At 41.7% G+C, this 26,511-nt stretch overlaps 1 protein-coding gene across 5 annotated transcripts in view; it reads left to right on the forward strand.

Moving 5' to 3' along the window:
• Positions 1–24,398, forward strand: part of RALGAPB (Ral GTPase activating protein non-catalytic subunit beta) — a 65,106-nt gene extending 40,708 nt beyond the window's left edge. For 4 of the 5 annotated variants that reach the window (XM_084296626.1, XM_084296627.1, XM_084296628.1 and 1 more), the window contains 13 exons: positions 115–266; positions 629–816; positions 2,639–2,745; positions 4,969–5,121; positions 5,759–5,968; positions 6,774–6,932; positions 9,703–9,868; positions 11,801–11,923; positions 12,738–12,874; positions 14,099–14,207; positions 16,203–16,281; positions 17,848–17,996; positions 19,980–24,398. In XM_084296626.1, the coding sequence (XP_084152752.1) occupies positions 115–266; positions 629–816; positions 2,639–2,745; positions 4,969–5,121; positions 5,759–5,968; positions 6,774–6,932; positions 9,703–9,868; positions 11,801–11,923; positions 12,738–12,874; positions 14,099–14,207; positions 16,203–16,281; positions 17,848–17,996; positions 19,980–20,173 (1,926 nt within the window). In that variant the 3' untranslated portion in view covers positions 20,174–24,398. Of the gene's footprint in view, positions 1–114; positions 267–628; positions 817–2,638; positions 2,746–4,968; positions 5,122–5,758; positions 5,969–6,773; positions 6,933–9,702; positions 9,869–11,800; positions 11,924–12,737; positions 12,875–14,098; positions 14,208–16,202; positions 16,282–17,847; positions 17,997–18,412; positions 18,494–19,979 lie in introns of those variants that run through there. The other variant, XM_084296630.1, reaches the window with a different exon arrangement.
• Positions 24,399–26,511: the final 2,113 nt, after the last annotated feature.

Below are 26,511 nucleotides of genomic sequence, written 5' to 3' on the forward strand. Positions count from 1 at the left end.
ATTTATTCTTGAGAAAGCTTTCCTTTTTATTCCTTCCCTTAAGTCATGAGACTGGAACTTGTAGCAATCCAAATAGAGTGTTTCTGTTTTAAGACAGGTTCTCTTATGTTTTAGGATTGCTTAAAAGAGGTACTGGAGATTGTGGAGCTGGGCATTTCAGGAAGTAAATCCAAAAGCAGTGAACAAGAGGTCAAGTATAAAGGAGATAAGGAGCCAAACCCTGCATCCATGAGAGTGAAGGATGCTGCTGAAGCTACATTAACATGGTATGTAATTTATCAAATGATGTTTGTTGTTCAGCATTGCTTTGTCAGAGAATGTGCTAATTAGGGGTTCCTACCTGGTGAGGTCTCTGATGTAGCGAGAGCATCTGAAAAGTCACCCAGAAGTTCCATCTAGTTTGCTTCTTGGGCAGGATTGTCCTGTGCTCTGCCTTTGCTGTCTTCCTCTTCCCATTACAGGTGTCCAACACCTGCAGATAATTGGTTTGCCCTGGTAACTCTAACTGTAAGGATAACTGATACGTCAAGATATAAATGAAGAATATGAGTGAAAGTCATATTGGAACAGTATGGTGGAACAGTAAATCTTAATCTCTCCTAACTTCTAACTTTTTTCTCATTTGCAGTATTATGCAGTTACTTGGAGCATTTCCTTCTCCCAGTGGCCCTGCTTCCCCTTGCAGCTTAGTGAATGAAACCACGTTAATTAAATATTCTCGTCTACCTACCATAAACAAACATAGCTTCCGTTACTTTGTTTTGGATAATAGTGTCATCCTTGCAATGTTGGAACAGCCTCTGGGGAATGAACAGAGTAAGTTCAACACTTCGTCTTCCCTTGTTCCTCTAGTTAAAACTCCTCTGCATGCAGCTGTAAAACAAAGGTGCTTCATCAAGTACCTCTCACATTTCAGGGGCTTACCTGTTCTGTGGATGTGTTGTTGAGCAGAATGTTGCTCTGGAATAACTTTAGTGTCGGTGATAGTCAAACATACAAGTGCACCCAAATTGTTCGTGCAATTTTTTATCCAGATACTTGCAGGTGACTGCCATCTAAATGATAGCTGATGAATCCATGTTATAAAAGAACAAAAAACATTAAGAGTATAGGAGGTTTGATGGGGATTGGTCCTCAGCAAGTAGTTCATGTGAGACTTTTATGCTTTGCACAGTTGCTTTTGCTTGCTCTAGGTCTCTTGTTACTAAATGTTTCTGTGGGTGCTTTCAGCACAATTTTAGTTGCTAAGGAGCCATTATAGCTTTCTAGTATGCCATTCTGTTCTATTGATGATACCTACTGTAAAGGAGATCTATTGAGAGAAGAGTATTGGCTTTCACAGCTGAATTTTTCTTTGACTTGTTTTAGCATTGTATGCTTTGACCAAGGAGAGCTTGCATTAAAAAAATCTGGTGGTATTGACGTGATGCTTTGAACTGAACAATTAATCTCCTTAAGTCCCTCTTATGAATCTTCATGTATCAAGGCATCACCTAAAAGAGTAGACGAAACTCCTCTTTTGTACTAGCTCCACTTAAGACTAATGTTTGTTGGATGTGTTAACCTGACACAGATGTGTTTTCCTCATCTATGGACAGGATTGAGTCTAGATACTAGTCTTGAAAATAGATTGCACTGAACTAACATCGTGAGCTCAGATTGTGGCCACTGATAGTAAGAGGAGAAACTGTTAGTTTGAGTTGTGGTCCAGAATGCTCCAATCTCATTAAGAATCACTAAACAGATCTTGCAGCTCATCCTGGGAGCCATTGCCATATGTTCACTCTCAGTCTGTATTTGAGCAAATGTGTTCCTGACATGAACAGCTTAGAACATGCCAGAACAGCTGAGCAAATCCCATCCTTGTTCTGCCTGTACTAAATGCATAACTGAGGAATCCTGTAAAGCTGTTATAATCTGAAATTAAATTAACCTTACTTGTTGTGCAGAACTTGCTTACAAATCCCCTTCGAAATACAAGATTAATTGCAGTAATGTGTAAGTATGTCAAATCACTTTTGAGGCAGACCACTGCAGTGGATTATTGTGGGGAGCTGGTTTGGTTTATGTGTGCTTGTGTAAATGTGCTGTACCCTGTATGTTCTGGTATGCTGCCCGTGAAATACCAGGGAAGAAATACATGTCTAGTACTTACCTGGTGGTGTCAATTTATGGTTTAAATGCACAAAAGATAGCTTTTAATTTTATTTTTAAATGTATTTATATCTGTAGAAGTATACCTCTATACGTATACTATACTATAGTGATTTGTCTGCTAAGGTAGCAAACTTCAGTGGCCTTTACATCTTGAAGAGAGACTGAAATCCCTACAGTGTTAGAACCGCAATCATGCAAATTGAAAGGCACTGTAGGAGAACTGAAGTCTAACCTGCAGTCTAACCTCCTGTTCTCTGAACAGGGTCAGTTCTCTGAAAAGGGTCAGTATTGAATTTGCACAGAGGAGGATTATGCTCAGTGTTTTCTACTCACTAGAAATTGTCTTTAGGGTCAGGAAGGGAGTTTTCCTTGAAAACAAAATCTCTGTAATCATGACTGTGTTTCTTTATGGTTAAATTATTGCTCAATGAAGTATTTGTATTTTATGATGTATTATTCTTTTAACCCATGTGTTTTACAGATGACTCTTTCCCTTCTGTCACGGTTTTGATCCGTGGGACATCTGGAAGATTTGCATGGGCCCAGCAACTCTGTCTTTTACCAAGAGGAGCTAAAGCAAATCAAAAGGTCTCTATCAAAGCCCATAAAGAAATCTTTAACTGCTGATGTTCAGCAGAAATTCCACTAATGTGAGACAGCCCCGCAGAACTGGTGATTATACATTAAGGCTGAGCCATGGGGCCTTTAGCTGTAGGTAATGTTGACACATCTCTGGTGACTCTTTACAACTTGTGGTTAATAATAAAAACAGGCTGTGAAAGCACTGTTGCTGTCTAGGTTTGTTTAAGGGAGTGGGAGGGGGATCTCTCCGTATTTCTTGTTTTTTGAAAGCATCTTCGGAGGTGATGGGGCAATGTACAGTATGCTTAGTTGTGTAGGCATGAGTGTTGGTGCTGATTTTAGGATGTCAGGCAAAGCCCTTGCAGCAGAAGAAACAAAGTCTGGAGATGCAGTATGAGATGCTGCAGAGAGAACAGCTATTAACTGCAAAGCCCAGTGTTGCAAAGATGGCAGTAAAATTACAGTGGAAAAAATCTAGACAGATTCTGGACTCTAGACTGGACTCTAGACAGACTCTAGATGAACTCTGGACTCGAGATGGAATGCTTCTGGACAGGAATAGTAAAGGAGAAATAGCCCAATCTCATTTTAAAGTAGACTGACTCTCTTACTGCAGTTGCCTAGTGGAGTATATCCTTCAGTTACCAAAATTTCTTTCTGTTTGTAAACATCTCCAAATCTTGAAAGCCTTCATATGACCCTCAGTAAAATACAGGAAATAATAATGTAGCTGAAATGTGGGCCTGTCAGTCTCAGCTGTCATGTTAACATTTAGATGACTCTGGTCTCTGCAGAGCAGCCTTTGGGAAGACCCTTCACTTGATGCCTTTGGAGCTATGCTGTCAATTAAGCTGAAGCATTTTGCTAAATAGTGTCAGTGCAAGTGTGTTGCCTCAGTCACCAAAGGACAAGTCACATCTTGGCTGGAGACCTTCCTACCAGTTTGAAGGGAACTGTTCTAACCTAAGGGCATTACATAACTTTAAGTGTTGCCTTTTCCAAGTGTACTGGGTTGTAAATAAATTTAAAAGCAGCCCTCAAAGTATAAAGGTCCTGCTTTTGCTTGGATCTTATGCACCTGCAAACCTGTGACTAGACCTTCTGCTGCTTTCAGTGGTAGCTTCAGTTTTTGAGTTACATGGTGTAACATAATAGAATAGCAATGTCAAAATTGCATTACAATAGATAATGCAAGTCTTCTTGATACTTTAGCAGGGAATCTCACTCCTGACCCACAGCGTTGCTGCTGTTCACTTCCAGGACTTCTCAGCTTGACTTGTTGACATCATCATAGTCAGTAAGGTTAAAGTAGAGAATTCTGAAAAAGATGTTAAAATTGCATCAGGGTCAATGGTTTTGGTTGGAGGGGGCCTTAAAGACCATCTAGTTCCAACCCCCAGCTGCCATGGGCAGGGATGAAACCCACTAGATCAGATTGCTTGGGGCATCGTCCAATTTGGCCTTGAACACCTCCAGGGATGGGGCATCCACAACCTGTCTGGGCAACCTGTTCTAGTGCCCCACCACTCTGAGTGGAGAATTACCTCCTAACGTATAAATCTCCCCTCTTAGTTTAAAGCCATTACCCGTTTTCCTGACGTGATCTGCCTGAGTAAAAAGTCTCTCTCCATCTTTTTTATAAGTCCCCTTTAAGTACTGAAAAGCTGCAATGAGGTCTCCCTGGAGCCTTCTCTTCTTCAGGCTGAGCAGCCCCAGCTCTCTCAGCCTTTCTCCATAGGAGAGGTGTTCCATCCCCTTGATCGTCTTTGCATCCCTCCTCTGGACCTGCTCTAACAGGCCCTTGTCCTTCTTGTGCTGGGGACCCCAGACCTGGATGCAGTACTCCAAGTGGGGCCTCACCAGGGCAGAGCAGAGGGGCACAATCACCTCCCTCGATCTGCTGTTCATTCCTCTGTTGATGCAGAGGATTGTTTGCCATTTTATTAGGATCTGAAAGTACTTAGAGGTAAGCAAGTATAATAGGTACCGTGATTGCAATTGCAATCACCACATAAAGCAAAACAGTGTCTTTTTTCTTTTTTTAAATTTACAGTGACATTTTTAGTACAAGTCTATTCTAAAATTATTAGTGAATGCTTTTTAATGATACCTCTCATATATGAATTAGTAAACTTGTGGTGGGAGGGTACATTTCCCATTATAATATGTTGTATAATGATGCAATGCCCTGAGTGAAACTATCCCCTGCTCCCATTTTTTTTTTGACAGACTTTTGTACCAGAACCTCGACCGGCTCCTAAAAATGATGTTGGATTAAAATACAGTGTCAAGCACCGCCCATTTCCTGAGGAAGTGGACAAGATCCCATTTGTGAAAGCAGACTTGAGCATTCCTGATTTACATGAAATTGTGAATGAGGAAGTAAGTAACTTTTAATCTTTGACTTCATTTTGCTCTTGTTTTATGTTTGTTCATGAATCACACATTAACATCTTACTGTAAATGGTATAATTCTTCAGCTTGACTAATTCATATTAATGGGGTAATAAACTGTGAACAAATGATTCTGTGCATTCCCCCAGGAAGATGGCAGTGTCTTGAATGTGTTCTTAAGGAGCATTGCTCAACACATTTTATTCCAGTTTCTAATATCCTGGTATTGCTAGGAAGAAATGATTTGCATTTTGTTGCATCTTCTGGGGAAATGTAAATAGCATTTTTGAAAGGACACCAACACCCTTGTGTGTGGGGTGTGTGTAAAAATAAAAGTATTTTAAAGCTTCACAATGCCAAATTCACTTTAGTTTTTGTTCATTTAAAAGGGAGAGGCTGTTGCTGATAACTGGGTCCATAATTTGCAACAGCTTTCCCATGCAAACAGGTGTTGAGATGTTTACCTTGTAACCTTGCGCAAGGTCTTGTTGATAGTACTTTAGTACACATCCTGCTGGTGGAGTTGCAGCTGCTCTTGCACGTGACTTACAGATTTGCTAAATGATGGAGCTGTTGTGTTTGAGAGATCATAGTAGAGTCAACTCAACACTTCATGTCTGTGCAGCTTGAAGAGCGACATGAGAAGCTGAGAAATGGCATGGCCCAGCAGATTATTTTTGAGACTTCAATAGATCAGAAAAGTGAAGAGGAGTGGCGTAAGAAGAGCTTTCCTGATCCGATTACAGAGTGTAAGCCCCCGCCAGCAGCCCAGGAGTTCCAGACAGCACGCCTGTTCCTCTCTCACTTCGGGTTTCTGTCTCTAGAGGCATTGAAGGTGACCTGATACTTCTTAATGTTATACTAATGGCATAAGTATCCATATGGCTTAGCAAATGAGGAAAAACTAAAGTTTTGTTAGTGGAAGACCTTTTTTGCAATACCATCTGCTGTTGTGCTGTAGTCTACTTGGATAAGGTGATGAACTTCAGTCTTCCAGGATTAAGAACAGGGTTGTGAAAGGCCACACGTCAAGCTGAACATACTCTGAATAGGTGGCTCTTATCTGTATTTGTACAGTAGGTACATAAACTATCACATTCACCTGGTTATATTTGACGCTATTTCTCCAGCTTGAGTTAGGGCTACTTTGTAAGCATTTCAAAAATATAACTCCCTTAGAATTTCTGTTACAGATTATTGTGTTGAAATGGTTTAACAACATGTAAACACTTTAGAGTACACGTAGATTGTAGAGTTTATTCTTTCTGAAGTTAAAGTAACAGTGGTTTATAGAGACAATCCACATCCTTAAATTGAAATTCTGCCTCTTACCTGTGGATTTTCCCTTTTATTTGTTGTGTTTTCTTACAGAATACTGTCAACACTTATAGGCGATCTTGCACAAATATAAAAGTGCTTGGTATTTTATATATTGTTGATATGAGGTATTAATACAAAACTAGATACAATGTGATTGTACATAGCCATGTAGTATTTTGAAAGTCTCTGCTGCATTTGTTGTGGAAGGGAGTGTTCTTTTTTGAGCAAAATGTTATTTTTCTTAACGGATCATTATGAAAGCCATAAAGAACTTACCTGATCTGAAAGATTTTTTGAAGCTGTTGAACTCTGTTGAATAGGAGCCTGCTAACAGTCGTCTACCTCCTCACCTGATTGCGCTTGACCCTGCTCTTCCTGGGTTTTTCGATGACCTTGGCTACTTGGATTTACTACCATGTCGTCCTTTTGATACTGTTTTTGTTTTCTACATGAAGGCAGGCCAGAAAACAAGCCAGGAGGTAAGTCTGGAGTGATTGGTCTTTTGTCTTGTTTCTGGTAATCTTCATTTGAGTAAAGTATCACTGCTAGTGACTGGAGCAGAGTACTGAAAACAGTGATTCTGAGCTTTGTGTTTATTTACTATGTGAGCTGTAACAAATGACTGCATACCTTTTCATCTATAGGTTGAAGTACATTATTATCTACATCTAGGATTTCTGTGAGGTCTCGATAAAACATTTTGTATGTATATTAATGAAAATATATTATTTGTAGAGTTCAAAGATTCATACCAGAAATGTGTTTCAGATTTGTTGGCTCAGTTTGTAGGGAAGTTCTGCAGTTTGTTGCAATTTGTTCTAGCTGTGTGCGATAGCCAGGTATTTTGGTTTGATTCTAATGCTCAATATATGTCAAAGAAATGAAAACTTCTTACAAAAAAAAAAAATACTGCTTTGTAAATCTCTGTATTATACTATTTACATTCAGATAAGATTAGTTTAATCAGGTTAATTTGTGCAAGTCTCAATTGTGATTTCTCTAGACTGTGACCTAGAAACTCACTACATTAAGAAGGCTTATGGGCTTGTTAGAAATATTTTTGTGGTACTTTCTCCTCATTTCTATTAGTAATTGTTATACTAAAGAGTAAAAGCATAGCTTCAAAAACAATTAACATGTGGTTTCCTCATGTACTGTGAATATACAATTGACAGAAACATGGTAGCACCTTCCACATCTGAGTGTAATATACCACCAATCCTTGAGGCCAGTGTCATGCTGTTTGTGAGTTTTCAGGTCAAGGTTCTGAGTAGCAAGTAAACTGTCTCCAAAGTTAGCTAACAAGATACACAGGATTTAATATCTACCAGCCTTCCAGAAATGTTATGCTCTTGCTGAGCTAGCAGAATGCTTTTTTCCTTTGATGTTTACATGTAATTATGGATTTTAGACAGGTAAGATTTATTTACAGAAATTACTTAGTCCAACAGAACTTGCTGGGCTTTGGATATCCAATTAGCAGTCAGTACTTAGGAGTTCTGCCATGCCAATTTAAGAAAATCTTTATATCTGAGAGTTTTTTAGGCACATTTAGACAGACATGATAAAGATGGCATTCCTGCTTCAGATCCTGGGACATCTTGGAATGATTTCTAAGCCTTCTTGGTTGTGCAAAGTCACAGTTGAGTTAATAAGATGCTCATCTCTACAGCACTGAGCTGAGTGAGAAAACTGATGCTGTTTCTGTGTTTGAAAAGAAACAAAACAGAAATAAGTCAAAAGTCAAGAGCGGAGGAGATCAAAGCCAAGTAACAATGCTTCTTTGAGCAGAAATGCCTGCACAGTTCTACTCAGCCATCCATGTGCATGTTCCCATCAGTGTGTGTGTTCATGCTTCTCTACCTCAGGAACTAATTCTGTTCTGCAAGGTGATTCCTACTCCTTTGACAAGGACTGGTGTCAGCTCTATTTTTATCTGATGCTGCACAACCCAGAGTAGTGTTGTCTAACCTGAGTGTTCCTACATTAGCCCCACACTTTCTCTTGTGGTGATACGCATTTACAGTTTAGAGGGGTCTCACCAAATTTATTTATACAGGGTAATGAAGCTGCCCCCATGCTTTTTATATCATACTTCATGACACTAGTCGTCTTTTGAATATACTCCTTCATCCTTACTTTACTGTAAGTTCTTTTTTTGAAGGAGCTTAGATATAAAACCATACATCTGTGTAAATCTTGAGCTTGCATGTTTTCTGCAGTTGTTTTCTAAGCTGCTTTGTATCTCAGTTCATCCTGAAGCATAGCTATGACTTTATTGAGCATTATCAGTAATATTTCAGAATATTGTACAGGGTGTTAGGCCTGGGTGCCAGGACCACGTGGGCGTGAAGAACCTCCTCTCTGGGAGCTTTCCTTCCAGGGTCTGCCCCTGATAGTGCTGATTCAATAGAGTCTCTGTCCCAGGGCAGAGTCCCAGCGCACTGTCCCTGTACAAACAAAAACCAAAAACACTCTGGCCACAAAACAAACTCCATGTGGCCCAGGAAGGAAGGAGAGATGCACTATGCAGAGTTGTCTCTTCCACATCCCAGTGGTTTGATAGATCAAATCACAAATCATCTGCGTCTCCCTGCATGACACTTTGTGAAGCTCTCAATTTTCACTCAGTCACAATGGGATAAGAATTGTCTTTGGATGTGGAAACATCCCAGATCTTTATAAGAAGTGGGATTAAGGTTCAAAATGAATGGTACAGTGTGGCATTTGGTTAAAGTGCATGCTCAGTCCTGCTGAAAATTGTTTTGCAAAATCTCTTTCATAATTTAATGTGCAATGAGGCCTCTGTGCCCTAAATCACAGTATGTCAGGTACAGGTTAGAAGTGGTGAAATGCATTTCTCCTAAAGTTTTCTCTCAATTTAATAGTGAAAATTCTCTTATGTCTGCTGCTAATGCACATTCTACACTGAACAGTTGTGTTAGTTTATTCCTGATGACTGGATAAATCTCAGAATCACCATTTGTAGCGGTGTGATTGCAGGCATCAGCAACGATGGCAGACTGCCGATTCGATTGAACAGGACATTGCCAAGCAGGATGAATGATGCTGGGCAGCAGGGACTGGTGTCCATATAGAAAGCCTGGGGTTCCAGAACAGCTGTATATGGGCAAAACCATCTCAGTGACACAATATTTTTCAATTACAAAACCAAAGGTGGGGTGAGGAGGGGAAGAGCTGCTTCCTGGAGTCTCCTGTCCAATACCATGGTGTTGCTGGTTGTTTCAGATCCTGAAGAACATGGAGTCTTCCAGAATTGTTCAGCCACACTTCCTGGAGTTCTTGCTGTCTCTTGGCTGGTCGGTGGACGTTGGGAAGCACCCTGGGTGGACTGGGCATGTCTCAACGAGCTGGTCAATCAATAGCTGCAGTGATGAAGAGGGACCTGAACAAGGTAAGGCGTGGTAAATGGTGTAACATTAAATTAAAATATTTTGTCTCCTCTAGGATATTTTTTTCTCCCATACCTATCTGAGCACCTGCGTACTTTTTTTGGATAAACATGAACATTTATTAGAAAGGAATGTGTAAATAGACTAAGGTTCAAGCCAAAGTTAGGAAAAGTAATGCCACTGTTTGTTGTTGGGAGAAAGTAGTCTCAGCAAGAAACACCTGTATTCTGCACTTCTGGCAGAGTTGGTGGGTCTTCATGTATAACCCAAAACCAGTATTCATCTGAAATTGGATACAGATTATAGTGTGCATCAGCAGACGTGCTTGCAATATTGTGATTTTTAGTGTTCTGTAAATAGATTAAAATGAGATGTTGGTGAATATGTTAGCTGTAATCATGCTTGCTAGTAAGTAAAGAAATCAAGCCCCTGTTTGTAGGTCACTGAGGCTGCAGCCTACACACAGCTCTTCTCCTGTCCTGCTTAATTTAGCCTGTTCTTTTCCACTACAGCAACTACTCCTCTGGGCTTGTCTTATACTGTGACCAGCTGAAGGCTTTTCTGAAAAAAAAAACTATGCGTGATAGAAGGTTTGAAATGTTGGGGAGAAGTGAAGAGAACAGAGGCATGGCTTTCTCAGAACAAGTCAGGAGAGGTTACAAAATGGCCAGGGCTTGGTTTAATATTTCTCTGAGGATGGAGTGGTTATGCTTTACTCTGAGGCAGAGCCCTCTCCCTTCTTTTTGCAGTTGGATTTGTCAGTACAACTGCACAGATGACAGTGCCCTGAATTAGCGAGGTAACCTGTTTTAGTATGTGCTTTTTAACGTGGATGTTAAAAGTTCACTTTGAACTTCAGCTGTTTGGATTAATTAATAGACCACCAAAAAGATTAATTAATGGTGAAAGAAAGAAAAGAAAAAGCAATCAAGAATGGGAGTGAAGGAGGACTGCTTCTAATCGGCAGTAGATTGCTTCTAATCGGCAGTAGATTTTTTCCTTACTATCTGCTGTGGCTAATGTTATTTGTTTTCTTAAATGTGTTTTCTATTTGTGGATGGTTCTGCTTAAAGCAAAACACACACAAAAACAAACAACAAAAACACAAACCTAAAAGAGCTTCCAGTGAGATGTGATTAAAATAAATGCACGAGCATGTGTTTTGTGTCCCCATCCCCCCTGCAAAGGCAAAGAAGCAATTGGATTTGAGTTGAGATGATGCTCCTTGAGAGATGCAGGAATGTTTCCCTGTTGGTAAAGCATGACTCAGAGGTCTGCATGCCTCTGGCCACTTCATGTCAGAGTGTTGAATTTCTCTGCTCCAGTGGTTTTGCTGAAGCAGCTATTACAAGGGCTCTTCTGTAAACTGGTGCAGAGAAATAATTCAGCTTAAAGCCCTTGCTATTCTTTCTGGAGGAGGCACGGGGAAGGAAAAGGCATTTTTATTAATTTACTTATAGCATGGCTCCATCAAAGAATCTATAGAAATTGGCTTAAATTCCAGAATAGTGTCAGGCTGAAGCTGTAAATGTTGTAAGCTGTATTTGGAAGTTTATTGACAAACTGAATGGTGTCTGTCTTAGAGGAAATGGATAGGAATAGCTACTGAATGAATGCTTGTAGCAGATGCTTACTTCCTGACTACTGAACAGACTACTGAATCCAAGGAAAATATGATACTATAGTAAGTATAATTTAAATATTTTCAAAATGAAATTTCTTTCCAACCCAAAACGCTATTTCCTTCAAGATATCAAAAAAAATTTCTTTGAGAGTGGTTGTTCACCATTAAAATTGACTGTGAAATCTTCTGATTTTTAAAATGACATTTGCATGATTTCTTCTCATTTTACCTTGTATTTGAAGGTCTTCTCCTGAGGAAGTGTACAGAGAGGTAAACTTTCCTCTTAACTTTCCTTTTCTGCCTGTTTCAGATGATGCAATTATTTCAGAAGATGTTGGGGCAAGTATCTTCAATGGGCAGAAGAAGGTGCTCTACTATGCTGATGCCTTGACAGAAATAGCTTTTGTTGTCCCATCACCAGTGGAGTCCCTAAGTAAGAGCGTTTTGTGCATGCTATTTAGAGGGGGAAAAAATAAAATAACTTTTTTTTTTTATTTATTTAGAGAGCTGTATCAGAAGCAGATACCAAATAAGCAAACTAGTGGTGTGAATAGCAAGACCCTTGCTAGAAAAATACTGATACTTTGATTTAAATATCCAATATCCAGGAGTTTTTGACTCCTGAGACAGTATCTGTTCTGTACAACTCTTTTCTCAGTCTAGGCCTCAGTATATATTCAGGTTTGTGTGACAGTATCTGTTTGCCTTAGTGTGCTTGGTTGGACATACGAGTTTGGTCTGCAGTCATGATACTGTTTAAAAAAAAAAAAAAAAAAAAAAAAGCCAATGAGTTCAGAGCAGTTCAGCTGGCAATGCCTTGATGTCTTTATTTCCTTTCACTGTTCTTGATTACATGTTCCTGCAACTCATGGAGGAGTATGTGCCTAATTGCTGTGTAGGTGAGCAAGAGCTTTCATGAAGTCTTTGGAACCGGTGCACAGAAGTCTATTTGAGGAAATTATATCCATAAAAAGGAGGAGACTGTGTTGTGTAGGAAACCATGCGATTAGACCGGATGCTTCTAAAATCCGTAGGGAGTGCTTTAATTTCAGTCAGTTTCTAGAATAACTCTAAATTGTCCACTGCTGAACTCTTTCTGATTTGAGCTCTATTTTGACTTGACTGTATATCCATGTATACGAAGTTTCAAAAACCTCACCTTTTTTAGTTAAACAAGTCTACATATGATGACAACTTAGTTTTTTTTGCAGACGGTAAGACAAAATTCACATTTCTTTCGGTTACAGCTGATTCACTGGAAAGCAATGTCTCAGACCAGGAAAGTGACTCCAACATGGATCTGCTGCCAGGAATATTAAAGCAGCCATCTTTGACACTTGAACTCTTCCCCAATCATACAGACAATCTTAATCCCTCTCATCGGGTAAGGCAAAACTTGCACTGAAAAATGGTTCTTGTTTTGTTATGGTTTATGTTTTGGTTCATTTTGAAGAAGCACACTGGCAGTCCTACAGCATTTTTGATAGTACATGATTCAGTTTCCTAGCATTTGAAGTCACTCATTGTTAGATGTTAATTATTAACAACAGCTTCAGTCCTGCTAGCATTTGCACCTGCAGTAGGAGATTGGTAGATTACATTAATTAAATATAAATTAATATAAATTAAGCAATACTAAGTAGAAACATCCTGCATACGTAAATTTTGAAGCATATGCGGGAAAAAGTATATGCAGTATTTGCAAAGCAATTCAGACTCCAATCCATGCTTGGAGATGTAGGATAGATTGACGTGAAGACTTACCATACTTTGCCAGTGTGAAATAGGAGAGGTCAGTTGTGGCTGAATTATCAAATGTGAAGTTGCTTTTGTATGGTAGCAAAACAAGAAACGATGAACTTCTATAACAGTTACAGGATTTACAACTGCCATTTTTTTATATAAAATTAACTTCCAAATGTGCTTAGTTATTGTTTTACGATCTTCAAGAATGTTTAAAAAAGAAATGGATGAGTTTTTAAGATCATTAATGTCTAATCTAAATTGCAGTTGCCTGGATGCATTTTTATTGGACTTACTGCAGAAATTGGCTATTAGTATAAACACAGTAAAACTGGGGACAAATAAATTCAAGTGTAAAGCAGGAACTTCAGTTTAGCTCCCTGGTTTGGATGGGGAAATTAGCAAGGAAAAGCGCATTTCCTTGGGCAGTGTGCAGATTTTCTCTGAAATATTGAAATAATGGAAATATCATAAAACGCTGCCATGATAGATGTGCTGGGTCTTCCACAGTAGCATGGGAAAACAGCAGTGCACGTGCGTGTTTCCTGGGAACACAGAGCAACTGAATTGGGTGCAGCTCAGATACATGTAACAAAGCTGGGAAATGAGAAATAGTTGGTGTTGTTATCAATGTCTAAAGAAAAAAGAGGCTTTTCTCTCATTTATGTTGAATATAAGTATTGTGGAGACCCAAATTACTGCTTCTTAGTGGGTGGTTCCACTGTAGCTGTCCCATCTTAATGATTGGCAGAGGTTGTACCTGTCTGAGATCTGAAAGACTATGGAGCAGCTGTGGAGATGTTGTAGATATATTACTGGACTTAGGATGTTTGCAAATGCTGCTTTTCTCTTGTGTTCAAAACAGCTCAGTCCTACTTCCAGATCCAAGAAGGTGCCTCAGGGCCGGACCATTCCACCAATGGGACCTGAAACCAAAGTGTATGTGGTCTGGGTTGAACGTTATGATGACATAGGTGCGTACAATTCTTATTGTTCATTAGTGCAGCAACAGATCAGAAAAACAGAGGAAAAAAATGGTTTTGTTCCTCTGTTAAAGAATGCTAAATCCTTATTAATTTCTGTAACTGACACTTAAGACTCTAAAATTGTTCCGATATTTAAGTGATGGTCCACGAGGTGTAAATGAATCACTGGATGTAGGTCTGGAGATTACTTTAACTCTAGCAGTACATGTGAAGTGCCCTTATGCACCCTCTCCCTAAGCTTAATGTATAAGGCTAGTGTGCACCCCCAGTACTGAGTTCTTCTCAGCTGTGGTCTACTTAGAATGGAGCTTCTGTGTTTCCTTTAAAAAAAGACTTTCTGACTAGTTTTACTTCTGATCAGCTGGTTTTGTTCTGAAGGGATCATCAGCTTCCTTGTTTTGATGGTACCTTTGAAACTTTGTACTTTGATCTTTCTTTGGGAGGGCTCATTTACTCGTTGCTTGGAGTGCCAGTTTGGATGGTGCTGTGTGGTCCAGTTATTCAGACAGTGTTCTGCTCCTTGTGCTAAATTAATGCTCTTTGGGTTGTTGTTTCCTCCCTAACTCTGGATGCTGAATATCCTGGGAGAGACCCAGCTTTGTCCATCCTGTTATGTCCATAATGTGGACAGTGGTGGGCAGCTGTCCCCCAGGCACGAGGAGTCCTTCGTCCCTAAGAATTTCTGCATGCTGGTTCGAAGCCATGGGCCAGGCTTCAGTGTGATGTGAGAGCCTGTCTGTACTGACCTAGCTTGGTAGTGTCTGTAAGGCTGCCAGCAACAGATTCTATTTTACATTGTTTATTCTGCCTTTGTTTCTAATCCTAGTTCCTAGTTTAGCAATAAGATGGGACCTCAATTAACTCCGAGTCCTCCCAGAGGAAAGCAACCAAGTGAGTAGAAGAGATCAGAGGAGGCTTCCCATTAATTGCTCAGCTGCTTCTTTCAGCAGCCACGGGAATCTCCCAGAGCTATGGGCCTGAAGATGAAGAAATGAGTCTGTGAGCCTCAGTAAGACTGGCAGTCGGATGACTGAGGGGAGGCTCTTGAAAGTTTCTCCTAGCCCAGAGGCTTTGCCTTATGCTGCTTACATTTTTGGCTTTTGTCTTATGTTTTATGAATCTGGACAGAGGAAAAACCTGACTTTGTTAGTCTAGGCTATCACCCTAGTGCCAACTGCCAGTCCTCCCTCTTGCTCCATCTCAAAATACTTCTGTGCACACCCCCTCCCCTCCCATTGTCTTCCTCTGCTAAATCCAGGTTTTGGGTGCACTCAATGCTCCAGTTCTAATGCCAGAAGGTATTTTCAGGCCTTACACTCTTCCTAAGCTTCAGCCCCTAAAAAAAAAATAAAAAGGATGCAGCTACCACATCCAATTCCAGGGATTCAAGTTCTTATTTATTCCTTCTGCACCTTCAGTATGCAGGGACTTGTTACCAAGTGCAAGGTGGCAGAGTGGTAAGTTATGGTCAGGATTTGCAGAGACTGGACTCGAGGAACAATGCCGTGTTTGCCAGAGCAAACTGTTATTCCTGTGTGGGGTGCTCAAAGGAACTACAGATGCAAGCAGTGCTATCATTTGAAGTTCCAAGCACTGTTTTTGAGGTTGAGATTTACAGATGGGAAAAGAAGCTACTGGATAATAATTTGAAAGTTTATCTTGTTGTGAAACACTTAATCTCCTTCCTGTTTTCATTGTTCTTCTGGAGATTTTGACCTTTGGGATTAAGAAAATTGAGGGTCTGGGACACGTTACCTAATCTGTTGAGCACTGGATGAATGAGGTGTGTCTGTATACTCCATGTACTGCTTATGCTTAAAACAGACCAACAAAAGGCTTCGCATCAGCTGTGTTTCCAGAACATCCATGGCATAAATGCTTGAGGCTTCCATCATTTTAACTAGTGATAACTCATCTTTCTTGGTCCCTAAATAAATAAAACTGGGGTAGTTAAACTTTATTCTGTGCGTCCTTTTCACATAGAAAACTTCCCCCTCCCTGATCTGATGTCGGAGACAAGCACTGGTGTAGAAACTACAGCCAACAGTAGCACTTCCGTAAGGTAAGACTACTTTTATTTTCGTTACCTTTCTAGATTCTCGCAGACAGCAGTCTAGGCTGCACTTCAGAAGAAGCCATAACTGAATATATTTACATTCTTCAGCTTTCACAGGGAACCCCAGAAACTGTAGGCAGTCTTATTAAAAAGACAGTTGAGTTCCTCGTGGCCAAGAGGGCCAACAGGATCCTGGTGTGCATTAGAAGGAGCGTGGCCAGCAGGTCAAGGGAGGTGATCCTCCCCCTCTGCTCTGCCCTGGTGAGGCCTCACCTGGAGTACTGTGTCCAGTTCTGGGCTCCCCGGTACAAGAAAGACAGGGATCTCCTGGAAAGAGTCCAGCAGAGGGCCACAAAGATGATACGGGGCCTGGAGCATCTTCCTTGTGAGGAAAGGCTGAGAGACCTGGGTCTGTTCAGCCTGGAGAAGAGAAGTCTGAGGGGGAAATCTCATCAATGTGTATAAATACCTGAGGTATGGGAGACAGAGGGATATGGCCAACCTCTTTTCAGTGGTTTGCGGGGACAGGACAAGGAGTAATGGTCACAAGATAGAGCACAGGAAGTTCTGCACCAACATGAGAGAGAATTTCTTCATGGTGAGGGTGACGGAGCACTGGAAAAGACTACCCAGGGAGGTTGTGGAGTCTCCTCTGGAGATATTTAAGGCCTGTCTGGACGCCTACCTGGGCAGCATGCTCTAAGGAACCTGCTTTGGCAGGGGGGTTGGACCCGATGATCTTTCAAGGTCCCTTCCAACCCCTTCAATTCTGTGATTCTGTGTGATCTCCCACCAGTCCTTCTCTGTTTGTGAACAGCAGGTGTAGCAGGGCACCCCTCTGGTAGGCTCACTAGCCAGCTGAGTCAGGAAGCTGTCCTCCATGCACTCCAGGAACTTTCTAGGCTGCTTCCTCGGGGCTGTGTTGTATTTCCAGCACGTCTGGGAAGTTGAAATCCCCCATGAGAACAAGCGCTGACGATTGAGTGACTTCTGCCAGCTGCTTACAGAACGCCTCTTCTGCCTCTTCATCATGGTTTGGCGGTCTATTACAGACCCCCACCAGGATGTCCACCTTGTTGGCCAACCCCCTGATCCTTACCCACAGGGACTCTGCCTTGTCATTCCCAACCCTGAGCTCAACAATATCGAAATGTTCTCTAATATAGAGTCACATCACCTCCCCTCCTAAGTTGCGTGTCCCTTCTGAAGAGCTTGTAGCCATCCATTGCAGCACTCTAGTCGTGGGAGTGGTTCCACCACGTGTCAGTGTTGGTGATGAAGTTACAGTTTCCCTGCTGCACAATGGCATCCAGCTCCTCCTGTTAGTTGCCCATGCTGCATGCATTGCTGTAGATGCACTTCAGTTGTGCCATTGCCCTCGCCCCCAACCCTGGGACTCCTCCCCCAGGCTCATCTTTATCAAGCATCATTTCCCCCCTGCCCTACCTGCTGGTTTAGCCACAAGACATTTTTAGCATCCTTTTAACAATCTATGGATGAAAAATGACTGTTTTGATTGAAATACTGCTAGACTGATGAACTAGATTTAACAGCCATATCTTTTTCCTTAAGATCTGCCATTCCTGAGAAGGAAGTTCCTGTGATCTTCATCCATCCTTTAAACACTGGCTTATTCAGGATAAAACTACAAGGAGCAACTGGGAAATTCAACATGGTTATCCCACTGGTGGATGGAATGATAGTCAGTAGGAGAGCTCTTGGTAAGCTAAAGATGTTTAGGAACACCTGTGTTTTCTTTTGGTTTTGTTTTTTATTTTCACATGGAGGCATTTCAGTGACTGGTCCAATCCATCCCATATGGCATTGACTACCTCTACCATCACAGAGCATTGCAAGTACCCTGCCAGCAATATTTTTGTTTGCACTCCTTCACAAAAAGTAAATACAAAAGGAGTGTTAATTCCAGTTTTGTTCATGCTACGTGTTTCCATTTTTCTGTTATGCTGTTAGTGTAAAATCTGGCTAATCCCAGCAATTTAATGCAGAACAGCGTTAAGGATAGCTCAGGGACTGTGGAGTGTGGGTGGTGATATATCTGCAAATTGCATGGTCTGGAATTTTTCATTGGAAGAAATACTGGGCATGACAGCACATCTTTATTTTGTTCTTTTTGCAGCAACAGTGGAAGCAGGAACAGCAGAGGGAGCAGGTGCTTAGCAGTTAGCTGGCAGCATTGCTCAGTCGGCTGAGCTGTAGGCTCAACTGTAACTGTAGCAATCAGGTGAGGGCATGGAAATATTAATGGAGGAAGGAAAAGGAGCAGTTTAGGTGGGAGAGATCAGAAATGTGGCTCAAAAATGTCTATCACTGGGGGCCAAGATGCTGATGTTACCTGACTACCAGAAGATAGTGTTGAATTTTGAATTGTGCTAGCATGCAGTGTTTGGTCCTTGTGGTTTAGAAATAGGATTGCAATTAAAAGCCACAGAGATTGTCAGGCCTGTGTTAATGGGTGCATGTGTGCAATCCACCTTCTTCTGGGTTCCTGGATGTATTAATGACTCAATCTTGGGTATCTGTGCTATTATAAATTCAGTAACTGGAAATCTTACTCCAGTAAAAGCTATTCCCAGGGCCGATCGAAATGAATAAACTCACATTAGGGTACTTGCACATAACCATAAAGCTAATGTTGTAGGGATCTGTTGGGGGTGACTACCAGGTTCTGATTTTGCATGTCATTCAGTGATGGGGAAGTTAAAGCCAGTTTGGGCTTTCAAATAAACTTTGTGAATTCAGCTGATGACAATGGCTTATACTAATAAAGAGCACCGTGTATTTTCTTGGGGTTGTGCTGTCTTTTCAGGAGGAGAACATAATGAAATTTGTCTGACCTCTAAGTTCAGCATGTGTGGTTTGTGGTTGTCAGGCATCAGGTCCTCTAGATAAGGCAAGCGGTGTTTGTTGCAGTTTCACTGATACTTTTCTATAGGCAGAAAAGGAGTTAATGGACACTTTCATAAACGTTACATATGAATTTAATTTTGGAGTAGAAGAAAGTCTACTGCTGGTTTTGCCTAAATATTAGCTACTTAGGTTCTGAACCTTCTCCTCCCAGCCATGTGCAGAAGTATGAGTTAGGGAAGGGCAACAGCTGTGGCAAAACCATGAGGGCAGAGAGAACTGTTTCTAGCCACAACCCATAGTCTATCTTTGCCCCTGTTCAGAGAGGATGGTTCTGTCATCCCTGCTGGTGCTGTGATGGATTCTGTACTCTTGCTGTTATCAGTGCTCGTATGGCTCCTCAATGTTACCTGTTGCCACCTCAGCCCCAGCTGAACTCCACATGTCCTCATGCAACGTAGCCTTGAGCTGTCATACTGCTCCAGCGGTGTTGGGGTCCTACATTGTTTCCCCACTTGGTTGTGAGGGAGCTGTTGCAGGCTGCTGTGCAGCACTGGCAAAGCAGGGAAATCTTCCTTCTCCTCCAGCTGGATTAGAGTACCATAGACTTCGTCCCTTTCTTATTTGCGTTTGACAGTAGAACAATCTCACAGCCCTGGGGACCATGATTATCTGTTACCAGCTGGTCTTTCAGAAAAGTTCTTTATTTGGTGCTGCTGAACATCTTCCCCTAGGTTTTTAGATGGAGCAGAACCCAAAGCTTTCTTTATCTTTGAAACCAGCACGGGGGCACAACTTAATTTTGTTTAAACTTGATTCCAACATTGTTTCTTTTTCAGGTTTTTTAGTGAGACAAACAGTAATAAATATTTGTCGGAGAAAGAGGCTGGAAAGTGATTCATACAACCCCCCACATGTCCGCCGAAAACAGAAAATAGCAGACATTGTCAATAAATACCGGAACAGGCAGCTGGAGCCAGAATTTTATACCTCACTTTTCCAGGAGGTTGGGCTCAAGAACTGCAACGCCTAGGCCATTATCCTTCCAGGACAATCAGATCAGAGCTTGGTGGCTACAGTAATGAAAACAGTTAAATAACAACAAATTTCCTCAGCCCTCTGGAATTCAGGAAACCCATATTCTAGCACAAGTCAGCAGTTACCATGTGGGAGGAATGAGAAATGAATCAAAAACATTGCAGTTGGGATATTGACTCAATTCACCTACCCTCAAAAGATTACTGAATTCCAATCTTCCTGGATACTCGCAACATAATCTTTTCACCCAATCATCTATTCCAGACTAATTAGGAACTGTGTCTCATTCTGTGAGAAAACGATCAAAACAAAAATATCTCTGCATATCAGTATGGATAACAAAATACAAACAAACCTGCCTTCAGACACCTCGCTACACCCTCTTGTTAAAGGAGAAAGGAACAGGGTCTCTCCTTTGAGGAGAGACTTCTTTCTGAGCATTGACTATCCCTGCAAGAACTTAAGAAGTTTTCAACCCCCCTTCAGAGTACAACAGAAGATACTTCACTGCTTGTAACCAATTTGTGTACCAAAAGGAAGAAAAATGTTCAGAAATATCAGATCATGAAATTCGTGGGCAAGATGCTGTATTTTACGGTATCCTCCTTGGTTGGGCATGAGTCTATCTGCATACAACATTTCTGTCATACTGAGTACAAACACAACACCTGAAATTACCAGGCTTTCAAACATAAGCTGTTACTAGATAAGAGTTCTTGGTCATATAAAAACAAGATTTTGACTTTCAGGTCTGTTGCAAAATGTCACATTTAATTTTAGCAGCTTGATTTTATTTTTTTATGCAATACTTATTTTGAAGTTTCCATAGCACCTAGTCGCCGTTTCCATTAAATCGTAAACATTATTTGCTTTCCTTCCATTGGCTTGAAATCTGAGGTTCTGGGGCTGCCTTCTGCCTGCCACTTTTTTATAGCATAAGTGGTTTTTGCAGCTTCTACACTTCTCAGATGCTCCTATTACAAAGGGTAAAACAATTCAAACAGAAAATTCAGGAGCTGTTCTTTTTTTCCGTTAACTTGCTATTTCATGGAAGTCCATTTGGAGTTATAACTTAAAATCGTTTTGAAGCTACTGTGCTTTCTCACTGTCAGCAGCAGTGGTTCCTTTTCTCCTAGGTCAGAAGATCTCCTCCAAACTGCTGGTGTCTCTCTTGGCCCTACTCAGGTAAAATATATGAATTGTTGGCTTTCATCCCAGGTGAAACAGGCCAGTGTGGATTCAGTTCTCTGATCATTGGCAACTTCAGTTCAAGTGCTCTGCTACCTCTGTGTGCACATTGGCTGTGAGCTCAGCAGACAGCAACAAGCTGTCCTCCAGGAGTAGGTTTTTGAATGAGGAAAAACTTAAAATAAATAAATAAATAAAAACTTAAAATAAAAACTTAAAATAAATAAATAAATAAAAAAGTAAAAGGCATACTTTCCTTTTCAGACCACCACTTTCTCATATGGTCAGGACTTGAAGGTTGTGCTGGGAAAAGATGTTTACAACTACAAATTTAATACTGGGAATATAAGAGCTGCAGTGGGCATTTGCATTCTTGGGAGTGCTTTCAAGCTCCCAGCGCAATCTTAACTTGTGTTGCAGTAATGAATCATCACTGATGCTCCTGTGTAGGTGCAGTTTGTGATCACTGGCAGCAGCATGTGTTCTCCTTCCAATAAGTAGATAGTATAAGAGTATAAATGTAAGTAGGAATTTGTGGAGCTCTTCAAGTTATTTTAAGTTATTTTTCAGAAGCTTTTTAATATGTATTGCAATAATGCCTGTGAGTCATTTAATTTTGATATTTCACAGTTAATTTATGCAACAGTTCTGACCTGAAACAGTCTTAATTGTTTCATTTTAACTGATCTGCCAAGGACATACTCTGTCTCTGTCTTTGTATTAGCCATGAAAAAACACATGAAAACATGGGGCCCTAAAAATACACTTGCAAGGACTTTCAGGATATCAACCAAAAAGGGGCTTGGGGTGATAGCTGTGGTGGTTACAGGGGACAGGCATACACGCCTCAACTCAGGAGCTCTTGATTTTGATCCAGATGAATCTCAAGTGGAAAAACAAAACCATAGAATGAAAACCATTGTAGAAGCAAGCATGGTGGCTGGCCTGTGCTTATGTGATGCCCTGGTTGTAAATGGCAGCAGGTGTTGCAAGTCAGCATTTGGGTTTATTGGCAAAGCTGTGAAGGGAAATTTAGCTTCATTTCTCTGGTAAACTTTTGCCAGTATCAATTTAATGCACGGACACTAAATTTACCCACATTTTGTATGTACCTATTGGATTTAAATAATGGCCAAACACACTTTAAACCACTGACTAAAAGGCATGACCAATGCATGTGTAACAAAAATAAACATACTGAGCAATCAAATGTTTGCACATCTTCAATAACTTAAAAACAAAACCCACATACCATAGCTATGAGCGTGTGTTATATGCAGAATCATTGGTTTATATCCTAGTGAGCTACAAAAGATACTTCAGGTACTTGGGTACAGTCAGTAGCAAAGATGTGGACTTGGGAACCCTGGATATGTTCTGCAAAGTCCAAGATAGCCAAATGGACTGCTTGAAATACTACTCTCTAAAAAGGCCTATGCTTGGCTGAAGAATAGTTCTTTGGTCTATTTCCATATTTCATCTAAATCATGAGTACAGCACCCATTTGAGCATTAATAACAGTGAAAGCAATGCGATGTTTCAGAAATCTTGAAAGAAGGTAACTTTTGCATGCACTGTTGCTGTTTATCCTGCAGCCTGGGTGAGTAGGCATTTATAACTTGCTTAATTTGATTTATAAAATCAGTTGTTTGATGCTTTTACACATTACTGATATGACCTAGCCATAAATTTGGGGTTTTGCTGTCTGGAAAGATGAACCTTCAAGAAAGTCACAGTTTAGTATAAAAACCTTGATTCCAGAAATGTGTTGTCATCCCATTTGGTTTGGATGCAAACTGCAGTAGTAAATGCCCGTGGCAGACTCATACCATGGAGCGTGTCTGCAAGCAGCGTCCCTCATCCCCCTGTGCACAGAGGTCTCCACTGTCGTCATCGTAAAATATAAACCACCAACCTGGGAAAAAAAATCCTTGTCTGCTCAGAGTTTGTGGCTTCAGTTAGCCCAGGATGGAGCCTAGAGCTTTTTCTGCAAAAGAATTAGAGCAAATACGAGGTTTCAGTTGTGATGTTACTGTCAAGATTCCAGACTTCTGTTTTTTTTCCACCACAAACCACTGTATTGAGTTTTTAATTTTAAAACTTTTAATTTTAAAACTTTTACATTGTTGGTCATTGGAGAGAATTAATATTGACCACTTTGTGTGTCGTGTGACAGCCTAGACTTCTGCACATTGCATAGAGTGACAAAAGCTGAGATGCAAACATGACACAACCTAAACTGAGACTTTTTCTTTTTACATAAGACCTTTCATGTTGGGTTCATGATTCTGCTTTAAGTGATGGCATCCTTTTAATGGTGCAGAAAGAGGGAGGGTAAATGTCACCCTGTTAAATGCAGTGTTGACATTACAGAAATTTTCGTACCTTAATAAAGACTCATCTAAAGAAATCATCTTAAAGGTACTTTAAAAAAGCATTACAAACTTACAGCAAAGGGGAGAGGATGGTGTCTGTGAAAAATAAGGTGTAGGCACAGACAGCAGCATGTGCATGACGGCTGTAGGGCAGAGCAGCTCTCAATGCTATGCTGGCTGCCCAGGCATCTCTTCCCTGCAAGGTTCTGCATGCTCAGAAAGACAGGAGAGCTAAATTTCAATCTAATAGACTAATTAGATGTGATTTAATGACTGCATAATTGAGTGATGTCTTTGAAGGAAAACACGGGCATTTTCCACATGGATTTTAGCAGGAGTAATTTGCAATGAGAATGCCAGATATCACATGCTTCAAATCATATACAATTTGTATGAATTTCTGTATGTTGCCAAGACATGATCTTTTTGTTCTTACTGTATTTTTCTGTAAATATTCCTGGCGCTAAGTTGTAAAGTAAAGGCAAATGTAAATATGAAGATGTGAACTATGTTTCCTTGTCTCTAGTACTTTATCTCTTATTTGTTTAGGGAAGGCACACAAAGGCTTGTTTGTATTTATGCCAATTCTTTGTCCAGGAGAAACACATCAAATATTGAATGTAACACAATTAGTCCAATAAATTTTAAAGATTCTTATCTAATAGCTTTGCAGTTTCTGATTTTTAATATTTTCCAATGCCTTTGGTTGAAAAATCAACCAATAGTGACGATGTTTCCCAGAGCAATAGCAGACAGATGTAGTAAAATTGCGCACCCTCTACTACACAGCAGCTATGGTAACAGTGCACAAGCTTATATTTAAGGAAATCACGTTGCACCTTGGCAGTGGGTGGGAGGGGAATGACGACTTGGAAGCACTGCTTTTGGGGAGAGGCCTGGTGTTCCTGCCATGCAAAGGTTCTCCATTTTTACAGTGCCCCCCTCTGTATCTCAGCTCCACCTGCGTTTGCAGCTGGCTGAATTATGCTGTGGGGCTTGGAATGCTGACGCAGTAAAGCGGAATTAAAATGCAGTGCAGAGTCCCACAAATGCCACAGAAACAACTTTTTCTTAAGGATGAAGGATTTCCAAGCTCAATCACTTGGATCAGGAGAGGAGTAGTGCAGCAGGGTGAAGCAGCAAGCTTGGAAATCAGGAAAACACTGCCAGAAAGCAGGACTGGAAGGAGGAAACAGGGTCTGCCTGCTGACCATTCCTCAGCTTCCTGGGAGTCAGGGTGGTCAGCACAGCTCTCCCTTGCCTTCACCTGGGTTCCCCAAATCAGTGCTGTGGCCTCTGCTGGGGCAGGGCACTGCCTACCCCTTTCAGCACGTTGCTGGCATGAGCCAGGCTGCTCGTGCAGCCGCCCTCAACACAAAAAGCTGCCTTTGGGCCATGGACTTTTCATGAAATCTGTTTACAGACTAGAAGAAAAACATTGAAATGACCCTTTCAGAAACCTTAAACAGGGCAACGCGAATGTGGTGGTGGTTAGGGTTTTTGTTTTCCTGTTGACTCCACTTGTAAGGGTTTTGGCTGCTCTTCCCTGCCATGGGATTCCGGACTGCGCTCCTCTGCAGGATCGCCTCCAGGAAAGCTTAGGGCAGGTCCTCCCCAGATGGGTCAATGTGTCCTTCCTTGCAGTCCCAAAGCAGAAAAGGTTTTCTGTGGCTCTATTTGAAGGTCTGGTTACTTCCTTCTTCAGCCAAGTGAGGTAAAAAGCACCAGGCAGAGCCAGCCATTCACCTCCCACGTGGCCAGGAAGCCCTTGCTGTACTCACCACACTATCCTGCCGCTGCTCCGGGCTTCTCATTGACCAGACTTTTCTTTATTTGCCCGCTGTCACTGAGGGCCTGTCTGCCGGGAGGGAGGTAGTAGGGCAGCGGGGGCTGGGGCTGCCTTGTGCTGAGCTGTGCCTGTGACACCAGGGTTTCCCCAGGCCACGTGGGTGCTGATGGAGCATCCCTGGGCTGTGGTGTAATCGTGGCAAACGGCCGCATCTCCAGGCATTGCTGTGGTGACCGGGAGCATCCCGGGGGTCCCAGCCTCGGCTTGCTCCCTCTGCCGTGTCTTCACGCGCTGCTGGAGGCAAGTCCCTCAGTCTAAGCCCTGCACTTGGTGTGCGGCAGTGCTGGGGAGGGGGCTGCTGCGAGCATCTGGAACCAGGAAGGTGCCTGCAAGGTGTAAAGCTGTCTCCTGCTGCCTGTGGGAGCAGCAACATTTTCTGCTTCATTTTATATGGTGCATCCAAAACACCCGCCCTGCAAACTGGGGCTCACCCCTGTTTTTAGCCTCGCTACAGGTATCACGAAGAAGAAGTGATGCAAGATGGCTCCAGTGCTCCGGTCAGGTTTTCTTGCAAAGCTTTTACTGGGAAAGGCGGAGGTGATGCCCCAAATGCAGTTTCATGGCCAAAGGCACCTGCACGTGGTCCCAGGGGTGTCACTGATTTCACTCTCTCCATGCACCAGGCAGGAGCAGAGGGTATTTGTGGTGCCCTCGGACCCAGCTGGGTGTTGTGATGCTGCCCCCGAGTCCCCCAGGGCCAGGGGGAAGGAACGTGGGGGCCAGGGACCACCCTGGGGGCTGTTGGGTCACAGGAGGCAGCTTTGGACGCGCCGATGCCAGAACAGGCCGAGGTGTGATGTGGTGGTAACAGGAGGGGACGCTGCCAAAGCACACCTGCCCTCCTTGCAGCAAGAGGGAGGCAGGGGCAAGGGCTGAACCCCCAACAGCCCATGATTGAGGCCCATTTGATGACATTATTAA

This window comes from Netta rufina, assembly GCF_964035555.1.
Source record: "Netta rufina genome assembly, chromosome: 16".
Classification (NCBI taxonomy): Eukaryota; Metazoa; Chordata; class Aves; order Anseriformes; family Anatidae; genus Netta; species Netta rufina.